This window comes from Rhinopithecus roxellana, chromosome 15 (genome assembly GCF_007565055.1).
Source record: "Rhinopithecus roxellana isolate Shanxi Qingling chromosome 15, ASM756505v1, whole genome shotgun sequence".
In the NCBI taxonomy this organism is placed as follows: domain Eukaryota; kingdom Metazoa; phylum Chordata; class Mammalia; order Primates; family Cercopithecidae; genus Rhinopithecus; species Rhinopithecus roxellana.
Genome location: NC_044563.1, coordinates 73,860,810 through 73,882,948, shown reverse-complemented (window position 1 = coordinate 73,882,948; position 22,139 = coordinate 73,860,810). Strand labels below are relative to the sequence as shown.

Below are 22,139 nucleotides of genomic sequence, written 5' to 3'. Positions count from 1 at the left end.
TGCCGTGGAGGAAAGTTTCTTTAAGTTCTTATATTACTCTCTGAAGGGGCCATTGACTTTTCCCAACACTTTCTCCAAGTTCAGATATCTAAAGGCTAATTGTATTTAAAATTGTCCCTTTACCATTTTCCAACATATATGTACTTCTTGCTCCTATTATTATATATATATATATTTTTTTTTGAGATGGAGTCTCGCTTTATCACCCAGGCTGGAGTGCAGTGGTGCAATCTGGCTCACTGCAAGCTCCGCCTCCCGGGTTCACACCATTCTCCTGCCTCAGCCTCCCCAGTAGCTGGGACTACAGGCACCCGCCACCGCACCCGGCTAATTTTTTGTATTTTTGGTAGAGACGGGGTTTCACCGTGTTACCCAGGATGGTCTCAATCTCCTGACCTTGAGATCTGCCCGCCTCGGCCTCCCAATGTGCTGGGATTACAGGTGTGAGCCACTGTGTCTGGCCGCTCCTATTATTTTTTAAAGAGATTACTCCTATTATTTTTTTGAGACGGGGTCTTGCTATATTGCTGGAGTGTAGTTGCTATGCAAGATTCGATCCTCACACCCTGGAGCCTTGAACTCCTGGGCTAAAGTGATCCTCCTGCCTCAGACACCTGAGTGGCTGGGACTATAGGTGTGCATCACTGACCTGGCTTCCTATTATTTTAAAAGAATAGAAATGAATTTGACCTAACAGTGACATAATGATATGTGTGATTTAGTGAATTCTAGTCAGTAGCATAAAATGATGGGGGTTTTTTTGTTGTTGTTTTTGAACCATTATTCATATGTAGACGTGTGTATGTCTCTCCTCCCGATACAGATTATATGTTCCCTATGGGCAGGAGCCAGGGTTTGTGCTCATTTTTAATCTTCATAGTCACCAGCCTAATACACTGAAAAGGCTGAGTAAACATAAGGGAAATTAAAAATGTATCTCTTCCATCACCTCCAAACTGTCTACTCTTTACTATAACTTGAAGTTTATATGGGGGGAATGGCATTTCTAGAGCAGTAGTTTGCAAACCTGGCTGGATATCAGAATCACCTGAGAATTTTTTAAAGTGATTTGTTTTGGCCAGGTGCCGTGGCTCATGCCTGTAATCCCAGCACTTTGGGAGGCCGAGGTGGACAGATCACCTGAAGTCAGGATTTCGAGACCAGCCTGACCAACATGGAGAAATCCCATCTCTACTAAAAATACAAAATTAGCCTGGTTTAGTGGAGCATGCCTGTAATCCCAGCTACTCGGGAGGCTGAGGCAGGAGAATCACTTGAACCCGGGGAGGCGGAGGTTGCAGTGAGCCAAGATCACGCCATTGCACTCTAGCCTGGGCAACAAGAGGACCTCCGTCTCAAAAAAAAAAAAAAAGTCATTTTTTTGGCCTCACTCAGACCAATTTAAATCTCTGAGAACCTGAGCATCAGTTTTTCTCTTTTGTTTTTCATAAAGCTCCTTGAGTATTTCTAATGTGAAGCCAGGTTTGAGAAGCATTGTTCCAGACTAGAGCAGTAGTTCTCAGCCTTGGTTTCACACTGGAATCACCTGGAGAATTTAAAAAATATTGATTCCCTGGATGAACCACTGAAATTGCAATTCAGCTCATCTGGGCTGCACTCTATGGGGAGTCCGCCACACTCCCCAGGTGATTCCAATATTTAGCCAAGATTGAGAATCACCGATCTAGAGCAGTGGTTCCCAAACATTAGCGTGCACCACCAGAATCATCTGGAAGGCTTATTTTAAAATCTTGCTGGACCTCATCCCCCACATTTCTGATTCAGCAGGTGTAGGGTGGGACCCAGGGATCTGAAGTTTCTGCATGGCCCCAGGTGATACTGCTGCTCCTAGCAGGCCTACACTTTGAGAACCACTGATCTTTTGCTTCTCACAATTTAAAATGCTTATGAACCACTTTAGCCTCTTGTTAAAATACAGATTGTGATCCAGTAGGTCTGGGGTGAGATGCAGAGTGTGCATTTCTAACAAGTTCCCAGGAGATGCAAGGCTGCTGGTCCATGGACCACCCTCTGATGAGCAAGGGGCTAGAACAGAGAACACAAAGGTTTTATCAAAATCTAAAAGTCAAAGTTGTGTAAGTCATTATCTACAGAGCATTGATGTTTCCCATGGCTAAGAGGATTATTCAGTTGATTTGTGGGTAGGAGGCGGGAAACTCGGGTACCAAGTGTGGAGGCTCTTGGTTTGTTTTGTTTTGTTTTTGGTTTGAGACAGGGTCTCACTCTGTTGCCCAGGCTGAAGTGCAGTGGCGCGATCTCAGCTCACTGCAGGCTCCGCCTCCCAGGTCCAAGCGATTCTCCTGCCTCAGCCTCCAGAGCAGCTGGGATTACAGGCACCTGCCACCACGCCTGGCTAATTTTTGTGTTTTTTGGTAGAGATTTCAGGAAATCCTAGAAATCAGTAAGAAAAAGACCAAATTCCAAGGAAAAATATACAAAAAGTATAAATGAACAATCTGTCAATAAGCAAGGATAATAAAGAAAGCTCTGGAAATTAAGAGCAATGAGAGGAACAATCTGTGAATTGTTCATTTATACTTTTTGTGTATTTTTCTTCGTTAATGAAAGTTAACAAAGAAAAGTTAATATATATGGTTATTACACATATAAGAGGTTACCCAGTCTCAGCCTATTAGAGAAATGCAAATTAATACTATAATGGGATTCCATTTTTCAACTGTAATTAAACTATCAAAATTCTGTAAATTTAATGACCCTGTGGGCAAAAAAGTACAGTCAAGCTGGTGAGAGAATAAATTAGTATAACCAGTATGGAGGACAATTTGTTAATGTCTACTTAAAACACAAATATACTCCTTGAGAAAGTAAAACATAATGACTAAGAGTATGGACTCTGGAGCCAGGTTGGTTGGCACTGCCACCTTCTAGCTGTCTGACCCTCTGCAAGTTACTAAACCTCTCTGTGCCTCAGTTTCCTCACCTTTAAAGTGAGGACAATAATAGGACTTTCTCATGGGCTTATTAAGAAGATTAAATAAATGAGTTAGGCTGCACACAGTCACTCATGCCTGTAAACCCAGCACTTTGGGAGGCCAAAGCGGGCAGATCATTTGAGGTCGGGAGTTTGTGACCAGCCTGACCAACATCGTGAAACCCGTCTACACTAAAAATACAAAAATTAGCCGTGCATGGTGATGTGTGCCTGTAATCCCAGCTACTTGGGAGGCCGAGGCAGGAGAATCGCTTGAACCCGGGAGGCAGAGGTTGCAGTGAGCCGAGATTGCACCACTGCACTCCAGACTGGGTGACAGAGCAAGACTCCGTCTCAAATAAATAAATAAATAAATAAATAAATAAATAAAATAAAACAAACCAATAAATAAATGTATAGAGAGTGCTAAGATCAGTGACTGGCCCATAGCAAATATATAGGTATACATGTAAGTATAAAAGTGTTCGAAATTATTATTTTTATTTGACCCAACACATTTTGCTCCAGGAATTTATCCTAGATATTTGTGTGCAATTTTGAAATCACATCTGTACAAAATTGTTCATTTCAGCCTTATTTGTAATAGCAAAAGATTGGAAACCACCCCAATATCTGTCATTTGGGGAGTAAATAAGTTATGGTACATCCATACAGTAGAGTACACAGCAGCTGTTAAAAAAAAAAAAGGACACTCTCCATGAACTATAAGGGATAACTTACCAGGATTTCTTATTAAGAAAGAAATTCAAGGTGTAGTATGTGAAAAGTGGAGAGGGGCCAGGCATGGTGGCTCATGCCTGTAATCCCAGCACTTTGGGAGGCCGAGGTAGGAGGATCACTTGAGGTCAGCAGTTTGAGACCAGCCTCGCCAACATGGTGAAACACTGTCTCTACTAAAACATACAACAATTAGCCAGGTGTCATGGTGGGTGCCTGTAATCCCAGCTACTCAGGAGGCCCATGAGAATTGCCTGAGCTCAGGAGGCAGGGTTGCCCGTGAGCCGAGATGGCAGCACTGCACTGCAGCCTGGGCAACAGAGTGAGACTCTTGTCTCCAAAAAAAACAAAAACAAAAAAATGCAGAGGAATAAAAATATATATTACATTTGCATGGCATGCATAAGAAATTGTGGAAGGCTACAAAAGTAGTTAATTGTAAGGGGTGGAGGGGAAATGGGCGGGAGCACAATTTTTTACTGTGTACCTTTTCAAATCTATTAATTTTGAACCATGCTTATGTATTACCTTTTAAAAATTAAAATGGCAAATCGCAACAAAAATAGGAGGAGACATTTATAATATAAATTTTGCAGTAACCCATATAATTTCACACCCCTGATTGCTCACCCTCCTAAATTGCATTTTATGCTTGTAATTAATGCTTAGGGTAGAACTGTTGATTTTTAAAGTCAATTGTTCTGCAATCTTTTGCCATTTTGCATAGATCTGCTGATTGTACATTAAAATACATTGGAAAAATCACCTTTGAATACATGACAAAATCTTAATCACATGATGTGTGAAGCGAGGAACCGATATAAAAACCAACACACACTAGAGGGCACCTAAGTATCACGGTCAGGCAGGAACTTCGCTGGTGAATAATCAGTTCTTACTTTTATTCATGATTTGTTCACTAGCCTAAAGTATTTGTCCGAAACTCATTCCACTTTGAGTCCATTTGTAATCCACGGTTAAAGAAAACTGTGTTTTGAAAAATGAACTACCTTTCTATCTTGATTCTAATGTTACTTTAAAGACTGATGAAGATGAAATTTAGTATGGGTTTAGAAAAGAGTTAGAAATGCTTTATACGTGTTATTCAACTCTTGTAATTTCTTGGAAAGAAATTAGACATCATTTACAAATGTGATATGGTTATTGAATGGCCTATAGTCAAGATAATATAAAGTCACAAACAATTCACAGTCCTACCTTCGATTAACACATCTTTGTGGCTGTTGCTGAGACAGCAGGTCAGTCAGCCAACAGATATTTATTGAGCACCAAATATGTATTAAATATTAGGTACTCTTCTCAATGCTGGGATATTAACAGAAAACAAGACAGGCAGAGCTCCTATCTTGAAGGAGTTTATATTCCAGTCATACGGCAAAGATTAGAACCATGTAACAAAATAATTTCAGATACTGATAATACCTCAAAAGAGATTGAATAAACTGTATTTAAGAAAGTAATGTGGCTCACACCTGTAATCCTAGCACTTTGGGAGGCCGAGGCAGGCAGATCACCTGAGGTCAGGAGTTCGAGACCAGCCTGACCAACATGGAGAAACCCCATCTCTACTAAAAATACAAAATTAGCCAAGCGTGGTGATGCATGGCTGTAATCCCAGTTACTCAGGAGGCTGAGGCAGGAGATTCACTTGAACCCGGGAGGCAGAGGTTGTGGTGAGCCAAGATTTCACCATTGCCCTCCAGCCTGGGCAAGAACAGCAAAACTCCATCTCAAACAAACAAACAAACAAACAAACAAAAAAAAAAAAAAAAAAAAAAAAAAAAAGAAAAGTAATGAAAGGGAATAAAGTCCTTTATTTAATAAAGTGATGACTTTAATAAATAAACTGGGGATCAGGTGCAGTGGCTCACGCCTGTAATCCCAGCACTTTGGGAGGCTTGGGTGGGCAGATCACCTGAGGTCAGGAGTTAGAGACCAGCCTGGCCAACATGGTGAAACCCCATCTGTACTAAAAATACAAAACTTACCTGGGCCTCATGGTGTGCACCTGTAATCCCACCTACTCAGGAGGCTGAGGCAGGAGAATTGCTTGAACCTGGGAGGTGGAGGTTGCAGTGAGCCGAGGTCTTGCGACTGCACTCCAGCCTGGGTGACAGAGAGAGACTCCATATAAAACAAAAACAAAAAAAAGTAAACTGGGATGTCTAGCCAGGTGCTTGGGGAAGGTCTCTCTGAGGACATATCATTCAAGTGGAGGTGCGAATGGATGAGAAGGAGAAAAGTATGCAAGATCTAGAGGAAGAGCTTTGATTGGCCCCATCCCTGGTAGCAGCGTTTTTGCTAGGGAACAACGAAATATTGTGGGAGAAAAACTAAAACCAAAACAAAATACTGATTTAAGAGTCAATCTTGGATTCAATCCTGGCTCTTCAGCATAGCCCATATCAGCTCAACCTCATCTCCACCAAAAAAATGCAAAAGTTAGCTGGCCACAATGGGGTACGCCTGTATTCCCAGCTACTCCAGAGGCTGAGACAGAAGGATCGCTTGAGCCGGGAGGGCAAGGCTGCAGTGAGTGGATCTCACTACTGCACTCCATCCTGGATAACAGAGTAAGACCCTGTCTCAAAAAAAGGAGAAAATAATTAAAATTAAGAATAAATAAAAATAAACCTCCCTTCACCTTCCTCATCTATATATGGAGGAAGCAAACAAGGAATATATGATATGCTTTGGAGGGCTATTTGAAGAATGTATACAAAGCTACCGACTCGGGGCAGACACTCATTACCATTAGGCACTCCTTACACCACAGGAGAAGATGCCACTCAGGGAAGAGGCCCTTCCGACCAACTTTCTCCTTTTTTAAGGCTACATTGCCTCAAAATGAAAGAGATATAACTTCAGACAGAGTAAGAACAAAGTGCAGGCAAAACAATAACGTCCACATGCCCTAGGAGGCCATTCGATGGTAAGACTCTCAAAAGACTGCCTACCTAGGCGGCCTATCCAGGCACACGGCACACTCACCATGCTATCTCTTGAGGGTCCCCCGTCAATCAAACACTGTCCTAGGGATTACAGAACCCTACAATCTTGTATGCAACTAGTTGACAGTATTTAACAGTTGCATGTGGTCTCAGATACCGTTTCAAATATTTACACTTTACAATAAGGAATTTATTAATAACCCTGGATCATATATTTGGTACTTTAGTTTTGAAGGACAATTTCATAGGGCAATTGTTTCAACATTGCTTAATGTGACACCGTGTTACCTTCAAGATAAAATTCAAACTCTCAGAGTGGTACGAAAGGCCCCTCCTGACCTGGCTCCTTTCTGCTCCTGTAGCCTCATCTTGCATCACTCCCTACTTGTGTCTCACGCCTGGCCATACTCCAGGAACTTACGGAGCCCAGACCCAGCATTTCCTTTAGCCCCTTCTTTGTTCATGCTGATGGGCTACTCTTGCCTTGGCTTGTTTGCTTAGGAAAACCTTATTCTCCTTTTGAGATTCAGCTCATATGTCTCTGCCTTTGTAAAGGCTCTTTGAAGATCCTCCTTCCATCACCTCCCTCATTCCTGAACATCTCCTGCAGAACCCATAACTCCGCAGTGCTCTGTCTTCATCATGTACAGATGACTGCTTCTTAAGATCATGGGCTTGTTCATCTTTGAATTCCCAGATCCTGGCGTACAGCAAGCACTAGCTAAATATTTGATGAAGAAATGTAAGTTTTAAATAGTTTTTCTTTGGTACAAAATTTCATTGTTTTCCAAATGAAAAAAGAAAAAAAAAAAGCAGAGGCGGGGATTAACAAGAACTTGTGCAGTTAAACACCAGAATTTGAAGTCAAAAGACCTGATTTGAGTCCCATTTGGAGCCATGGCAAATCACAAACTCTTATTGAGTCTTATTCTTCCTCATTAAAATTACAAATGTTTGCCTTTTACCACAGACTGAGGAGTGTTGAGATAATCAAATGAGATATGCTATGTGAAAGCTTTTTATAATCTTACAGCCCTATATAAATATAAGTTATATTTATTATTGAATGTTTGGTTTAAATTTACAGTCAGTCTCCTAATGTGGAAGGTTACCACCTAAAGGATATATTGCTCTTTCTCATAGTTTTAAATTTAGTGAAACTTTTGGTTGTTTATAAGATTAAGCTTTACCTTTATTTAAGTTATGGTCATCTTTTTGTAATTATATTTGGTTAGAAACATAGAATTCTTTTCTTATAGGATTCTTCCAGGTTGGTGGTGTTTTGAGTCCCACCTATCCTATTATACTTATAAAAATTATTCTTCTACAGAATAGGAACTCTACAGATGTTCATCGATTGATAAATTTTCTTATTTTGCCCTCTGCTATTACTACAAGAGCACTTACTTATGACAGCATAATTTCAATTGAACTTTATGATTTTTTTCAATACAAGCCATTTTTAAGGCCTCTTTCTTGTGTGCACTGTTCAGCACTTGGCTGCTTAAACTACCAATTTGTATGATCTATAGAGTGACACTTCATTAATTTGGCATTATTGAAGAGGGATCCATAAGAAAGAAAATTTCCGGCCAGGCGCGGTGGCTCACGCCTGTAATCCCAGCACTTCAGGAGGCCGAGGCGGGTGGATCATGAGGTCAGGAGATCGAGACCATACTGGCTAACGCAGTGAAACCCCGTCTCTACTAAATATACAAAAAATTAGCCGGGCGTGGTGGCGGGTGCTTGTAGTCCCAGCTACTCGGGAGGCTGAGGCAGGAGAATGGCGGGAACCCGGGAGGCGGAGCTTGCAGTGATCCGAGATCGCGCCACTGCACTCCAGCCTGGGCGACAGAGTGAGACTCCGTCTCAAAAGGAAAAAATAAAATAAAATAAAAAAATCTACATAACTAAAGCATGCCCCTTTGAAAACCAGAAATTTAACATAAATTTCTATCATTTTCATCATTTTTAAGGATAGTTTTCAAAATGTACCTAGCGTACCTAATAATTCTATGCTTCCTTACACGGGTCATATTGCACCATTCTGTAGCAAAGTAAGAAGCTATGGCAATGTGATCGCTTCTTTGCCTCTTTGTTGAATGACCCAGACTGCTATGAGTCTGCGGTAATTTTCTGCTGCTGTCTGTATCTGCTCTTAAGGAGCTTATGGCCGAATTGGAAGCAGACATGTAAACAGTCAATGCCAAGTGAAAATTGCTGTGCTAGTATCAGATAAGGTCCCAAAGAACCTGGAAGAAAAGGTGCCTGACTGTCCAGGGAAGTCAGAGAGGGCTTCACACAAAAGGCAATCATGGAACTGATTCTTTAAAACGAAGAAGGGTATTGTTTTGTTTGTATTTTTGTTTGTATTTCTTGAGACAGGGTCTTGCTGTGTCACCCAGGCTGGAGTGCAGTGGCACGATCTCGGCTCACTGTTGGCAACCTCTGCCTCCCGGGTTCAAGGGATTCTCCGGCCTCAGCCTCCCAAGTAGCTGGGATTACAGGTTCCTGCCACCACGCCTGGCTAATTTTTGTAGTTTTAGTAGAGCCCGGGGTTTCACCATGTTGGCCTGGCTGGTCTTGAACTCTTGACCTCAAGTGATCCACCCACCTCAGCCTCCCAAGTGCTGGGATTACAGGCATGAGCCACAGCACCCAGCCCTAAAAAGTAGAAGTTAACAGGTGGAAGTGGGTAGTAAGGGCACTGCAGGCAAAGGGGGCAGGGTCAATGGCATGAAGTTGTGAAAGAACACTGTTTCAGTAGAAAGCTGTCAGTACAGAAGAAACCTCCATACTGCTGGTCAGGAACTGATAGTTTGTCAATTAAATCAAAGTTTTCACAGAGGTAAAAGGTAGAATGATAGTTACCAGAGGCTGGGAAGGGTCTCAGGGGTAGGGAAGATGAAGAGAGGTTGATGAATTGGTGCAAACATACAATTAGATAGAACAAATAAATTCTAATGTTCCATAACAAAGTTAGGGTGACTGTAGTTAGTAAAAATGTGTTGTATATTTCAAAGTAGCTAGCAGAGAGCATTTGAGATGTTCCCGACACCAAGAAATGGTAAATATTGGAGGTGATGAATACCCCAAATATCTTGTTCATTACACATTCTGTATATGTAACAAAATATCACATATACCCCGTAAATATGTATGAACATTATATATTAATAAAATTGTTTTTAAATTGGTTAAAGCAGATATGAAAAATGGTAACTATATACCATAAGTACTTGAGTTTCACTTAAACTATATAAATACACACTGATTCACCAGTTTTTTTTTTTTTTTACTGAGGGGCCAAGGTCTTTTCTACCAGTGCAGATTCTACTAACTGGAGTGTCATTGTTTCTCTTGCATCAGTTTGAGAGCATCTATGATTTGCAGTTTTGATTTCTTGAGAGCAGAGTACAAACTTAAAAAACCTTAAGAAACAATTTAAGAACATAATTTCTAGGGGTGTGTGTGGTTTTTTGTTTTTTTTTTTTTTTTTTTTTTTGGTTTTTGAGATGTAGTCTCCCTCTGTCAACCAGGCTGGAGTGCAGTAGCACGATCTTGGCTCACTACAGCCTCCGCCTCCCGGGTTCAAGTAATTCTCATGCCTCAGCCACTGAATAGCTGGGATTACAGGCACCTGCCACGATGTCCAGCTAATTTTTGTATTTTTAGTAGTGACAGGGTTTCACCCAGCTGCTCTCAAACTCCTGGCCTCAAGGGATGCTCCCACCTCAGCCTCCCAAAGAGCTGAGATTACAGGCATGAGCTACTGCACCTGGCCATAATCGCTAGGTTTTTGTGGTGAATGTTTCCCCTAATTTTTTACAGTTCCCCCCGCCCGCCCCCAACATGTTATTTTGTCATTTGCTTTTATTGGGTCATTCTAAATCATTTAACTAAGTTTTCATGAATATAACGCCTCTCTATTCATGCTCAGATTTCTTCAGATTATCTAATCTTTAAATAAATTTCATAATTTTAACAACAGGTACAGTAGGAATAAACAGGTTTGGGAACAAATGGAAAAGACTCTTGGTAAACATACAACTCAACAAGTGGAAGTAGAAGTCGCAAGGTGTACTAGAGAGAGCCTAGCAGCCGTAAGCATTTAGCTATGGCCTCAGGATATCTTCAAGACTAGAAAATGTCACTTCATCCAGTGAGTTAGTTAAGGAGAAGGTGGATAGTGCTGTAGTTGTATGTGGCTAGATTGTGAGGATGAGAATATGGATATTTAGGTTAGAGAAATTGGCAGACGTCTTTCATGTAGGCCTTGTATGTCATTTTAAAGCAGAAGCTCTCATATTGTGTTCCTCGGACCAGGAGCATCAGCAGCACTTGGGAACTTAATACAAGTGGAGATTTTTGGGCCCCATCCCAAAATCCTGAGTCTGAAACTCTGGGGTGAGGTCCAGCAATCTGTGTTTTAACAAGCCTTCCAAGTGATTTTGATACATGCTGAAATTTTAAAACCACTGTGCTAAAATGTTAGGCCTTTCCTCTCAGTCGTATGAATTCATTGAAGAATTTTAGTAATGGAGTAATTTCAGTGCAATGTGTGAGCTTTGTAAATTTTTTTTTTTAATCTCTAATGCGTCCATTCAGAGGTCACCCTTACATAATATTCTTAGTTTGTTAGGGAGAGTTCAGATTGCTGGATAATCAACCTTTCTCTAAGTTATATGAGATATTCCTAAAAATCTCTTTCACATTCTTGAAAAAGGCTATTATTCATTTAGTATGTATTTATTTATTTTATTTTACTTATTTACTTATTTTGGAGGCACAGTCTCACTCTGTCACCCAGGTTGGAATACAGTGGCGCCATCTCAGCTCACTGCAACCTCTGCCTCCTGGGTCCAAATGACTCTCATGCCTCTGTCTCCCAAGTAGCTGGGATTACAGGCATGAGCCACCTACACCCAGCTAATTTTTGTATTTTTAGTAGAGACAAGGTTTTGCCATATTGGCCAGGCTGGTCTCAAACTCCTGGTTTCAAGTGAGCCGCCTGCCTCAGCCTCCCAAAGTGCTGGGATTACAGGTGTGAGCCACTGCGTCCAGCCTAGCATATATTTATTAAGAGATGATTATGTGTCAGACATTGTCATAGGTGCTTGGGATACATCCCTGAACAAAAACAGACAAAAATCCCAGGCCTCCTGAGGTAGGAGATGGACAACAGACAAAACAGATAAATTAGTGCATTGGTGCATGATAAGTTCTATATTTTAAGGAGGTAAAGACAGATATAAAGCTGGGCAGAACTGCTAAGGATTGCTGAGGTGGTGGGAAATCACAACTTTAAATGGACTATGAGGCAGAGTCTCCCTGAGAAAGATATGAAGGAGGTGAGCGGGCCCGCCATGCGAATATTTGAAGAAGATTTCTGGAAGAGGGAGTAGCAAATGCAAATTTCAGGGACTGAAACTGGGAACAAGGGAGAGTGGAATGGAAGATAAAAGTTCTAGTTTCCACCTTATTTTGTCAACAGCTGGCTACCTGACTTTAAAATAAACCACACATCCTACCAGATAAACAAGTAGATTATGTGTATTCTGATATAAATGCAAGTTCAGTGAGCAACCCAGATTGATCTTTTCATGTCGTTGTATTTATTGACCATCTAGATGCCAGGCACATTCAGAGCATAGCACAGATGAGTAGTATCCCTAGAGCCATACAGCAAGACAGCCCTGCACATGGTCCCTCCTTTTTCCTGCCTGACTGGAATTTACAGTGCATAGGGAGAAAAAAAAAAAACAATTACCAGGGTGATACTTGTTACAAAAGAAAAGTACAGAGTACTAAGGCCATGAGCTCAGATGCAACTATTGTAGCTCCCTCTGGGGTGGCAGGGAAGGCTTTCTGGAAAAAGTTACATTTCAGCCAAGGCTGAACGGTGGATGGGATGGGTCAGAATAAGTGAAGTGGGCCCGGCACAGTGGGTCACGCCTGTAATCCCAGTACTTTGGGAGGCTCAGGTGGTGGATCACTTGAGGTCAGGAGTTCAGGACCAGCGTGGCTAACATGGTGAAACCCCATCTCTACTAAAATTACAAAAATTAGCCAGGCATGGTGGTGCACGCCTGTAATCCCAGCTACTTGGGAGACTGAGGCAGGAGAATCACTTGAACCTGAGAGGCGGAGGTTGTAGTGAGTCAAGATTATGCCACTGCATTCCAGCCTGGGCAACAAAGAAAGACTCTGTCTCAAAAAAAAAAAAAAAAAAAAAAAAGAGTAAGTGAAGTGAAAGGGCAAAGAAATTCCCTAAATAACTGAATTTCCAGGCAAAGAATGGCCTATGCAAAGACCCAGAGACAATAGTGCCCCTGGCGCATCAGCAAAGCCGAAAGGTACAGCAGGAAGAGAGCAAGGGGCCACGGCTGAAGAAGTAGACAGGAACCCAAGGCCACAGGGCCTTGTAAGTCTTTGAAGACTGAGGGTAATGGAAAGCTATTGAAGGGTTTTTAAGTAGGCGACTGACCATTAGCTTGGGGCTTTTTAAAGTTCAAGTATCTGATGCTGAAAATGAATGTAGAAAAAAATATATTCAAAGGTTTCATGGCCAGGCATGGTGGCTCACGCCTATAATCCCAGCACTTTGGGAGGCTGAGGTGGGCGGATCACCTGAGGTCAGGAGTTCAAGACCAGTCTGGCTAACATGGTGAAACCCCGTCTATACTAAAAATACGAAAAAAAAAAAAAAGGGGGTTTCAGAGTCATCCAGTTCTCACTGAACATGTGCATGCTAAATACATTATGAGGCAATCTATAGGAATGGAGACTATGGCCAACAGCAGAGCCAAAATATTTCATGTCCTTTGCCTCTAAACAGCTGAATAATACGAACCTTTGGATAATTGAAACAGCTGTGCTAAATATCAGGGTTGCAACCTCACAATGGCAGACTGGCAGACAATTTCTATCATTGTGTCTCCGCCTCTTTTGCTGGCTGTGTATAAACACAGGTGGCAGCAGTGCTGCCGTGAGCAGGTGTGAATCGACACACAGCAAGGTATATTAGAAATAGGGTAGAGAAATAAATACTTCAGCTCACTCCTTAGCCAAGTTAATCGAGAAATGCTCACTGAATCCAGTATTATGCCTGGAAGCAGGGAATTGAATAATAGGTGTTGGAATGATGGTAAGCTAACACTACTTAAAAAATCAACTCTATTTAATTAGGATATGTGCTAGTTGTCAATACTGTCAAAGAATGAGAGTAACAAAGAACCCAATAAATTAATGTGGGCCCCCCCACAACATCTGAACATAAGGTCAGTAGTAAAAACAATATAAAGGAAAAAAGGCAAAACCTCCAGTGATTGCAGAACTTAATGGTAACGTCCTTATTTAAACATGTTTCAGTGTGTCTACGCGGATTCGACTCACATACAGCTCTTGGTAAAGCATCAACTTTTTTTGTAGTGCTGTCTGATTCTCTAAGAACCTGATGAGTTTCTTTGAGCAAGAAGTAGCAGCCCAATCTAGCTCAGCTGTACTCAATCTGAGTTGCTTTCCTACCTACAAACCCTCACTTCAAAGCAAGGAACATAATGTACAATTTTTTAATGGCTCTAGACCCAGGCACTCAGCCGCTCTGCTCTGCGCCTTACCTCAGTGTAAACACCTCATCAAGATTGCCTGCGCTTCAACAATAGCAGCCAAATGCAATTCGAGAACCACAAGCCTTTGAAGTCCTCCCTGCAAAGGCCGGTTTTCTAGTCTGGGATAATGACAAGCCATGATTGCTGTCTTTGTTGTATCTTTTCAGTAGAGAAGCAATTATAGGCCCCAATTTAACAGAATAGACATTACACAGCTTATGATGCTCAAAATGCAATTTCATTTGATCATTTTCTCGATTTGATTGGTATTAATAGAATGGTTCACAAAAAAAAAAAAAAAAATAGCTGGCAGAGGTTGTGTCCCATTCCACTTTGAAAGAGATAATGTAAAAGTATGCTTTACTTGCCCAGGGATCTTACCGGGGTGATTCAGCCGCTGTGTTCTACCAAAACAGCCTGTGGAGGGAAATATTGTATATCCTACATTTTCTGGAAGAGGAAGCGTGGGACACTGTATTTTTCATTTGTAAACTTTTCACCAGTGCTATATAAGAGATTCCATCATTGTCAATCAAACAGTATCAACAGTAATAACCTGAATTAACTAAACTAAGTCCCCTTTATTTCTTAGACACTTAGCTTGGTCAGAGAATCAGCATCCTCATGGCAGATCTATGAAAGAGTTCAACTTCCTTTTTTCCCAGGCTCCAGACGACAGTTTCTCTGAGTCATCTCCACTTTGAGGTTTGAAAAGGATGATTTCCTTGCCTGCTAAGTCAGCTTAGTTAGGTTTTTTACTCTTGACCTTCATTTCTCCTCCAAGATAGAGTCAATTTTTCTTTTAAATGAGTCGTGTTTCTGTTGAACATCATGGTCACATGGGATTGAAACCTTTGCCATAACGTTGAGAAAAGTTGTGAAATCTAATACTTTTATAATGATCTAGTGTTTCATCTTGAACTAGCACTGTGAGAGGGACTGAGATAGAAATATGATAAATAGCCGGCTTTGGTGGCTCACACCTATAATCCCAGCACTTTAGGAGGCAGGCCGATCACTTGAGTCCATTAGTCTGAGATCAACCTGGGCAACATGGTGAAACCCTGTCTCTACTAAAAATACAAAAATTAGGTGGGCGTGGTAGCATATGCCTGTAGTCCAAGCAACTTGGAAGGCTGAGGCAGGAGAATCCCTTGAGCCCAGGAGGCGGAGGTTGTAAGCCAAGATTGTGCCACTGCACTCCAGCCTGGACCACAGAGCAAGATCTGGGGGGCGGGGGGGGGGGGTAAAGAAAGAGAGACAGAGAGAAAGAAGAGAAATAGCTCATTTATAGTTCTAAGCTTTTCATTTCAGCACCAGTTGAACTTTTTCATGATGTGAAGTTTTCCATTTGCCATGTAGGTTAATCATTCAAAACCTGGTGATTAGTTCCATTTGTAATCAGAATTCCACGATCAAATAGTCTGTTTTTGTTTTGTGTTTTAGGAATGAAAATTCAAGCACAAAAATGTTAAAAAGTTTTTACATTTTCCCCACTTTCAGATTAACCTTAAGTATTCAAACGCTCACACTGTCTATCTGGCCTATCTCTCTATATATATAAGTACAGTAATTGTGATAGTTACTTTAGCAAAGTTAATAGAGACAGCTCCGGTAGAAGCAAGGTTACACCTGAAATAAAAGAAACAACATGTTGTGTTTTGTACAGGGAAGCCACACTGAGTGGTCAGGAATGAGGGTGTCTTCATTGTCAAATATTTACTTATCACTTAATATTTAACAAATATTTTACCTCTTTCTGTATTGAATACAAGTCTGAAGTCAAAGTAAACAGCAGACAGAAGATCTGAACACAAACAGGACAGATCCCAAAACCCAAGTTCTTTCTAGTCATACACCTTGCTGCTTCTCCACTACACAGCCCGCCAGAGGAAATGTAACAAAATGCATGTCAAGTCCTAAATCTAAATTTTAAAACTAATTACATCAGTTCTGAGGGGAGAGACTTAACAGCATTTCTAGGCAGTGGAACAGAGAGTGGGCAGAGGAGGCTGACCTGAGTACTGCCGCACAGGGGAATGAGACAGTCCGTCCTCTAAATAAGAGCAGGCTCACAGGAGACCAGGGTCAGCTTCTACCCGCGCAGAACTGTTGTCTGAAGAAGGGGTTAGTCTGGTCTGTGTTATTCCAGAGGGCAGAGGCATAGAAAATACAGAGACATATATCTGCGCATATAAGGAAGAACTTTCTGGCATTCAGTTTGTGCTCAGTTAGGGAGCAATATGTTCATCATGCATGAAACAGATTTCTCCTCCTCAACCCATAGAAGATCTTTAAACATACTAATACTGACAAACAGGTAAGTCTTGCCAGGACATGGGGCATGAATTTAGGCGGACAGTGAGTAAACATCTACCAGGGATGGTGTGGATGTACTGGAGAACTGGATTGTCTCCGGAATCTTTTCCAGCATTAAGATTGCATAGCTTTACGTTTGCTTCCTGCAGCACATCCTGAGGGCTAGAATGTCACATAGCACAGACACTATTTTCTTGATTTAAAACAGGTAACTAATGGAGGCAATGAAGGGCCCTTAAATAACTTAGGGACCTAATCCTGTGTAGCTGCCTTCATTCATGTTTCCCAAACCTGGATGCAGATTAGACCCACCTGGGGAGCTTTTTAATATTTATTTATTTATTTATTTAGAGATAGAGGCTCACTCTGTCACCCAGGCTGGAGTGCAGTGGCATGAGCTCAGCTCATAGCAACCCCCACCTCCCAGGTTTAAGCAGTTCTCTGCCTCAGCCTCCTGAGTAGCTGGGATTACAGGCACTGGCCCCCACGCCTGGCTAATTTTTGTGTTTTTAGTAGAGATGGAGATTTCACCATCTTGGCCAGGCTGGTCTTGAACTCCTGCCCTCGTGATCCACCTGCCTCAGCCTCCCAAAGTGCTTTGATTATAGACATGAGCCACCGCGTCTGGACTTAAAATTTTTTTTAAATAGTAGATAGGGAACTTTTAAAATATATTGATATCTGGGGCCACTCCCAGAGCTTATGATTTAATGGGTTTGAGGTGGGATCAGGGCATTAGTATTTTTTTTTAATTTCCTCGGTTTTTCTAATATCTAACTAAAGTTGAGAACCACCGACTTTACATTATTCAAATTCTCTGAGTACCAAAACTACTAATCGTGCAGGTCTAGGATATTTCTAATAAGTGAGTTAGCAACACTGTTGCATGTGCAGGCTCCAGAGAAAGACCACCCAGCTCTTCTACTTACTAGCTGTTGATCCTGGGCAAATTACTTAACCTCTCTGTACCTTTGTTTCCTCATTTGCAAAAAGGGAGTAGTAACATATGCATACCTAATAAGGTGGTTGTGAGGATTACCTGAGAACGTTGTATGCTAAGGGCCTAGGACAGATGCTGGCACACCACGAGCATTCCACGTGTAAAAACATTGTTATTTCTGTTGTCGTCATCATCTCAGCGTGTAGTGTTATTTCATGGTGTTTCTATTGGCATGATCAAACGTTACTTGCTGCATCCAGTTCAGATAACTGTTCTAAAATTGGGTCTCCTGAGTATGTATTGAGCATGTAAAGTAAGTAATAGTTTGACCTTAAGGCACCAGTTTTCTCTTCGTGTCTGCAAGATAAAACATTGTTTATTCCCATTTTCCTTGGGAACAGTCAGGTCCCTGATGAATCCTTGAAATTAACTGAAAATAAAACCTAGCCCAGCAGGACCGTTTTCTAGAGTGCACTGACTTGAGTCCCATGGCTCTAAGACTAAAATGAATCCAGTTAACATGCTGTATGTGTTTTACCTACCTAGATCTCCTACCCTGTCAGAGTAACAGACAAGACGTCTATTCAGAATGCCAAGGAAATTGAAAATGCTGCCATCGATCCTGAAGACAAATGGCATCAAAGAGCACAACAGCTAAAGGTTACCTGCTAGATTGCATTTTAAGTGTGTTTCAAGCAATACTGCTGAATATAAGTAATGATCGTGGCTGAGTTCTTATCACTTAAGGGTTTATTTTTATGCTTGAGAATAATTACCCACTTTCCTACGGGTAAGACCGGCTTCTGCTCAGAGGAGCCATTGCCTGCTCAGCCAGCCAACCCTACCTGTTTTTCCAAGGGTTCTGTTTGCTGGAAGAAAACAGTCATTTCACACTTTCAACATACTGAGTTAGAATCCCACACAGAAAGAAGGCATGGAAAGACATGCAGGAAAAATCACAGTTCCAAAGAATTGTCCAATTCTGTGCTGCTCCCAAGTCTGATTCCTTTTGTAGTTGGCAGTTACTTATTATTCCTAGACAATGGGGACACTATTCCTGAAAACTGGATGGGAACTCCCAGAGCCTCACCAAACCCTCATTTTCAAAATATAAAAACTTACCAACTGATCATTTAGCATGATGACATCCTTTTTGGCCATGGGTGTACTACTTTGAAATCATAAATGTGATTTCAGGAAGATTTTTCTGAAATTCTCCACACTGTTTTTCTAGAAGAAACAGAAAAAGGCTGGGCACAGTGGCTCACACCTGTAATCCCAGCACTTTGGGAGGCTAAGACGGGTGGATCACCTGAGGTCAGTCAGGAGTTCGAGACCAGCTTGGCCAACATGGTGAAACCCTATCTCTACTAAAAATACAAAGATTAGGCCAGGCCCGGTGGCTTACGCCTATAATCCTAGCACTTTAGGAGGCCAAGGTGGGTGAATCACAAGATCAGGAGTTCGAGACCAGCCTGGCCAATGTGGTGAAACCCCGACTCTACTAAAAATACAAAAATTAGCTGGGCATGGTGGCACACACCTGTAGTTCCAGCTACTCAGGAGGCTGAGGTAGGAGAATTGCTCGAACCTGGGAGGCGAAGGTTGCAGTGAGCCAAGGTCATGCCACTGCACTCCAGCCTGGGCGACAGAGCAAGACTCCATCTCAAAAAAAAAAAAAAAAAAAAAAAAAGGAAAAGACAGAAAAAGCACCAGAAGCTCAGGTTTTTCTTGACCCGTGTATGTGGAGCCACCCTTGGACCAGGTTTTATCCCTGCCTAAGAAGAGATGAGTCCTTTGAAATTACTGAACCTGTAGAGCCTGTTGACATCAGTTAAAACTATGTACGGTGATAAACATAGTAAAAAAATAATAATAAGTTTTATCCCAGTTTCAGAGAGGTTAGAAAGAAGGGACAGCCCGAATCATCTCTTTTCCTCCCCAGTGGCCTCCAGGCCGCTCTTAAGAGTTGCAAAAAAAGAAATAAAAATTCATTCACCCAGAGCTTCCTGAAAGTTGATGCCAGTGAGGCCACACCTAGAAGTTAAGATGATGGGGACTGAAGTGTCTCATGACTGTGGGATGTAGAGGACAGGATCCACTACCAGACCTGATAGAGAGCCAGGGGAGCTTGGTCAACAGGAACTGGGGACAAAGGAAATACCTTAAGGTTTGCCATGCATTATGGAAAATGGGCTGGGTCACAAGAGATGAATTTCTGGGCCTCAACCTGCTATTTACTTGATGCATGACTGGGCAAATCTCAATATTTTCAAAGCCTTAAGTTTCTTCTTTATTAAATGAAGGATTCAAGGTCTATCACAGCTGCAAAATGCTAGAATTCTGTGACCATGTATGTCTAATTATTTAAATTATTATAGAAAATACATTTGAAGCATGTAAGATTATTGCAACCTGTAGCTTTCATAATTGTCACTAAGGAAACCCATAGGATTCTCAGCTAATGATAAAAAGATCAAGGTAAAAAGCTTTGCCCAGTGGTAATATCATAACCAGTGAGATTTATACAAGGTGCAATTATTGCTAACTGAAAACTTTTCCTAATATCTGCCGTGACGACTTGAAATATAGCCAGCATTGGCAATTTTGGATAGTCTCTATGAAGACCGAAAAAAAATGATAATAACCAAGGTAAAATCACAGTGCTTGATTGATGGCATGATCTTTGACAGAGGCAGTAAAACTTTTGTACAGAAGAAAATCAGAAGAAAGCCAAAAGAATGCTTTTTATTCTTTGCGTATACTGTAATTAATGTGCTTATAACCCATTCCTGAATGAAGACATGGAGCAAAACATCTAAAAAGTGTTAGACCTAAAATGACAATAACAACGAATGGCCTAAGGGATGTTTCCCATTCTTTAGGTGGAAAGGATTTGTGGACTGCCCACTGCATGCTACACACCGGCCCAGCACTCTGGGACACAGACACTTCAGGCTGCCTTTCTTTTTCCTCTTCAACTACCCAAGCCCAGTGCCTTCTTTTCAGTGCCTCCTCAAGGGCCACCTCTGCATGGAGATTTCCAGCCTCTCTCACCCTGCTCCTCTGCCTTCAGCTCCTGCTGTGTCTATAGTCTGGACCACTGGCTCAGGGCCTGCCATATTTGACCATGTCTCATTAGCTGCTGCCTTTGTTTCTTTTTTTTTTTTTTTTTTGAGACGGAGTTTTGCTCTTGTTGCCCAGGCTGGAGTGCAGTGGTAGGATCTAGGCTCACTGCAACCTCAACCTCCCAGGTTCAAGCAATTCTCCTGTCTCAGCCTCCTGAGTAGCTGGGATTACAGGTGCCCACCACCACTCCCAGCTAATTTTTGAATTTTTAATAGAGACGGGGTTTCTCCATGTTGGCCAGGCTGGTCTTGAACTCCTGACCTCAGATGATCCACCCACCTGGGCCTCCCAAAGTACTGGGATTACAGGCCTGAGCCACTGCGCCTGTGTTTCTTTTGTACCCACTATACTACGAGATCTTTAAAGGTACTGATTGTATTTTTCTCTACATCCCCTACCACAATGCTTTGCCCAATACTGATGCTCAATAAATATTTACTGACTGATTAAAGATACATTTAAAGATCATGGGCCAGGCACAGTGGCTCATGCCTATAATCCTATTGCTTTTTAGGAGGCCAAGGAGGAGGATTGCTAGAGGCCAGGAATTCGATGTTACAGATGCCACTGTACTCCAGCCTGGGCAATAGAGCAAGACTCTGTCTCTAAAAAATACAAAATACAAAATACAGATAAAAAGATTGTTTAGTGTATCTCCAAGGGAAAATGGGCCTCATTTGAAATTTTTTTCTTGAAAAATGATTTTCAAAGTTTCATAAGCCTACCCTAACAACAATAACCCTCACTAATGTGAAATATCTTTATGCAAAATCAAAATATTTAACACAACAAAATATTTATTGACTATCTACTGTATTCCAGGCACTGTGGATTAGGTGCCTGGCCCAAAAGATATGAAAACAACAACAACAACAACAAAAATTCTTTAAAACAATAAATAAAACTTGAAGAAAGTTTGTTTTTTGTTTGTTTGTTTTTGAGATAGAGTTTCACTCTTCTTGCCCAGGCTGGAGTGTAATGGCACGATCTCAGCTCACCACAACCTCCACCTCCCAGGTTCAAGCAATTCTCCTGCCTCAGCCTCCTGAGTAGCTGGGATTACAGGCAGGCGCCACCATGCCCAGCTAATTTTGTATTTTCAGTAGAGACGGGGTTTCTTCATGTTGGTCAGGCTGGTCTCGAACTCCCGACCTCAGGTGATCTGCCCACCTTGGCCTCCCAAAGTGCTGGAATTACGGGCAAGAGCCACAGTGCCCAGCCAAGGTTATCTTTTTTTAAAGCAGTACCTCCCCTCTAGGAGTTCAATACTTTAGTGGGAACATGGTTATGTAATCATTATAATGCAGCAATATGGACGTGGGTACAAAATGCAGTGGAACTAAAAGAGCACCTAATTCTGCCCTAAGAAGACAGAGAAATACCCCCCATAGGAGTCAGTATCTCCGCTCCCTGTGGAAGGACAAATGCGGGCAAAGGTATGAAAGTGGGAGGAGGAACAAGGAACCATGACAGCCCTG

General features: G+C 41.7%; 1 protein-coding gene and 1 non-coding gene across 6 annotated transcripts in view; both read left to right on the top strand.

Moving 5' to 3' along the window:
• The window catches only part of JHY (junctional cadherin complex regulator), a 72,447-nt gene that overhangs the window by 23,908 nt on the left and 26,400 nt on the right, over nt 1-22,139 (top strand). For 4 of the 5 annotated variants that reach the window (XM_030918803.1, XM_010356457.2, XM_010356458.2 and 1 more), the window contains exon 4: nt 18,079-18,192. The exons of the other annotated variant lie outside the window; for it this stretch is intronic. In XM_030918803.1, the coding sequence (XP_030774663.1) occupies nt 18,079-18,192 (114 nt within the window). The remainder of the gene's footprint in view (nt 1-18,078; nt 18,193-22,139) is intronic. 5 annotated transcript variants of the gene reach the window in all.
• LOC115893821 lies at nt 20,020-20,159 on the top strand. The gene has a single exon (XR_004053859.1). It is a non-coding gene; the product is annotated as a U4 spliceosomal RNA (small nuclear RNA).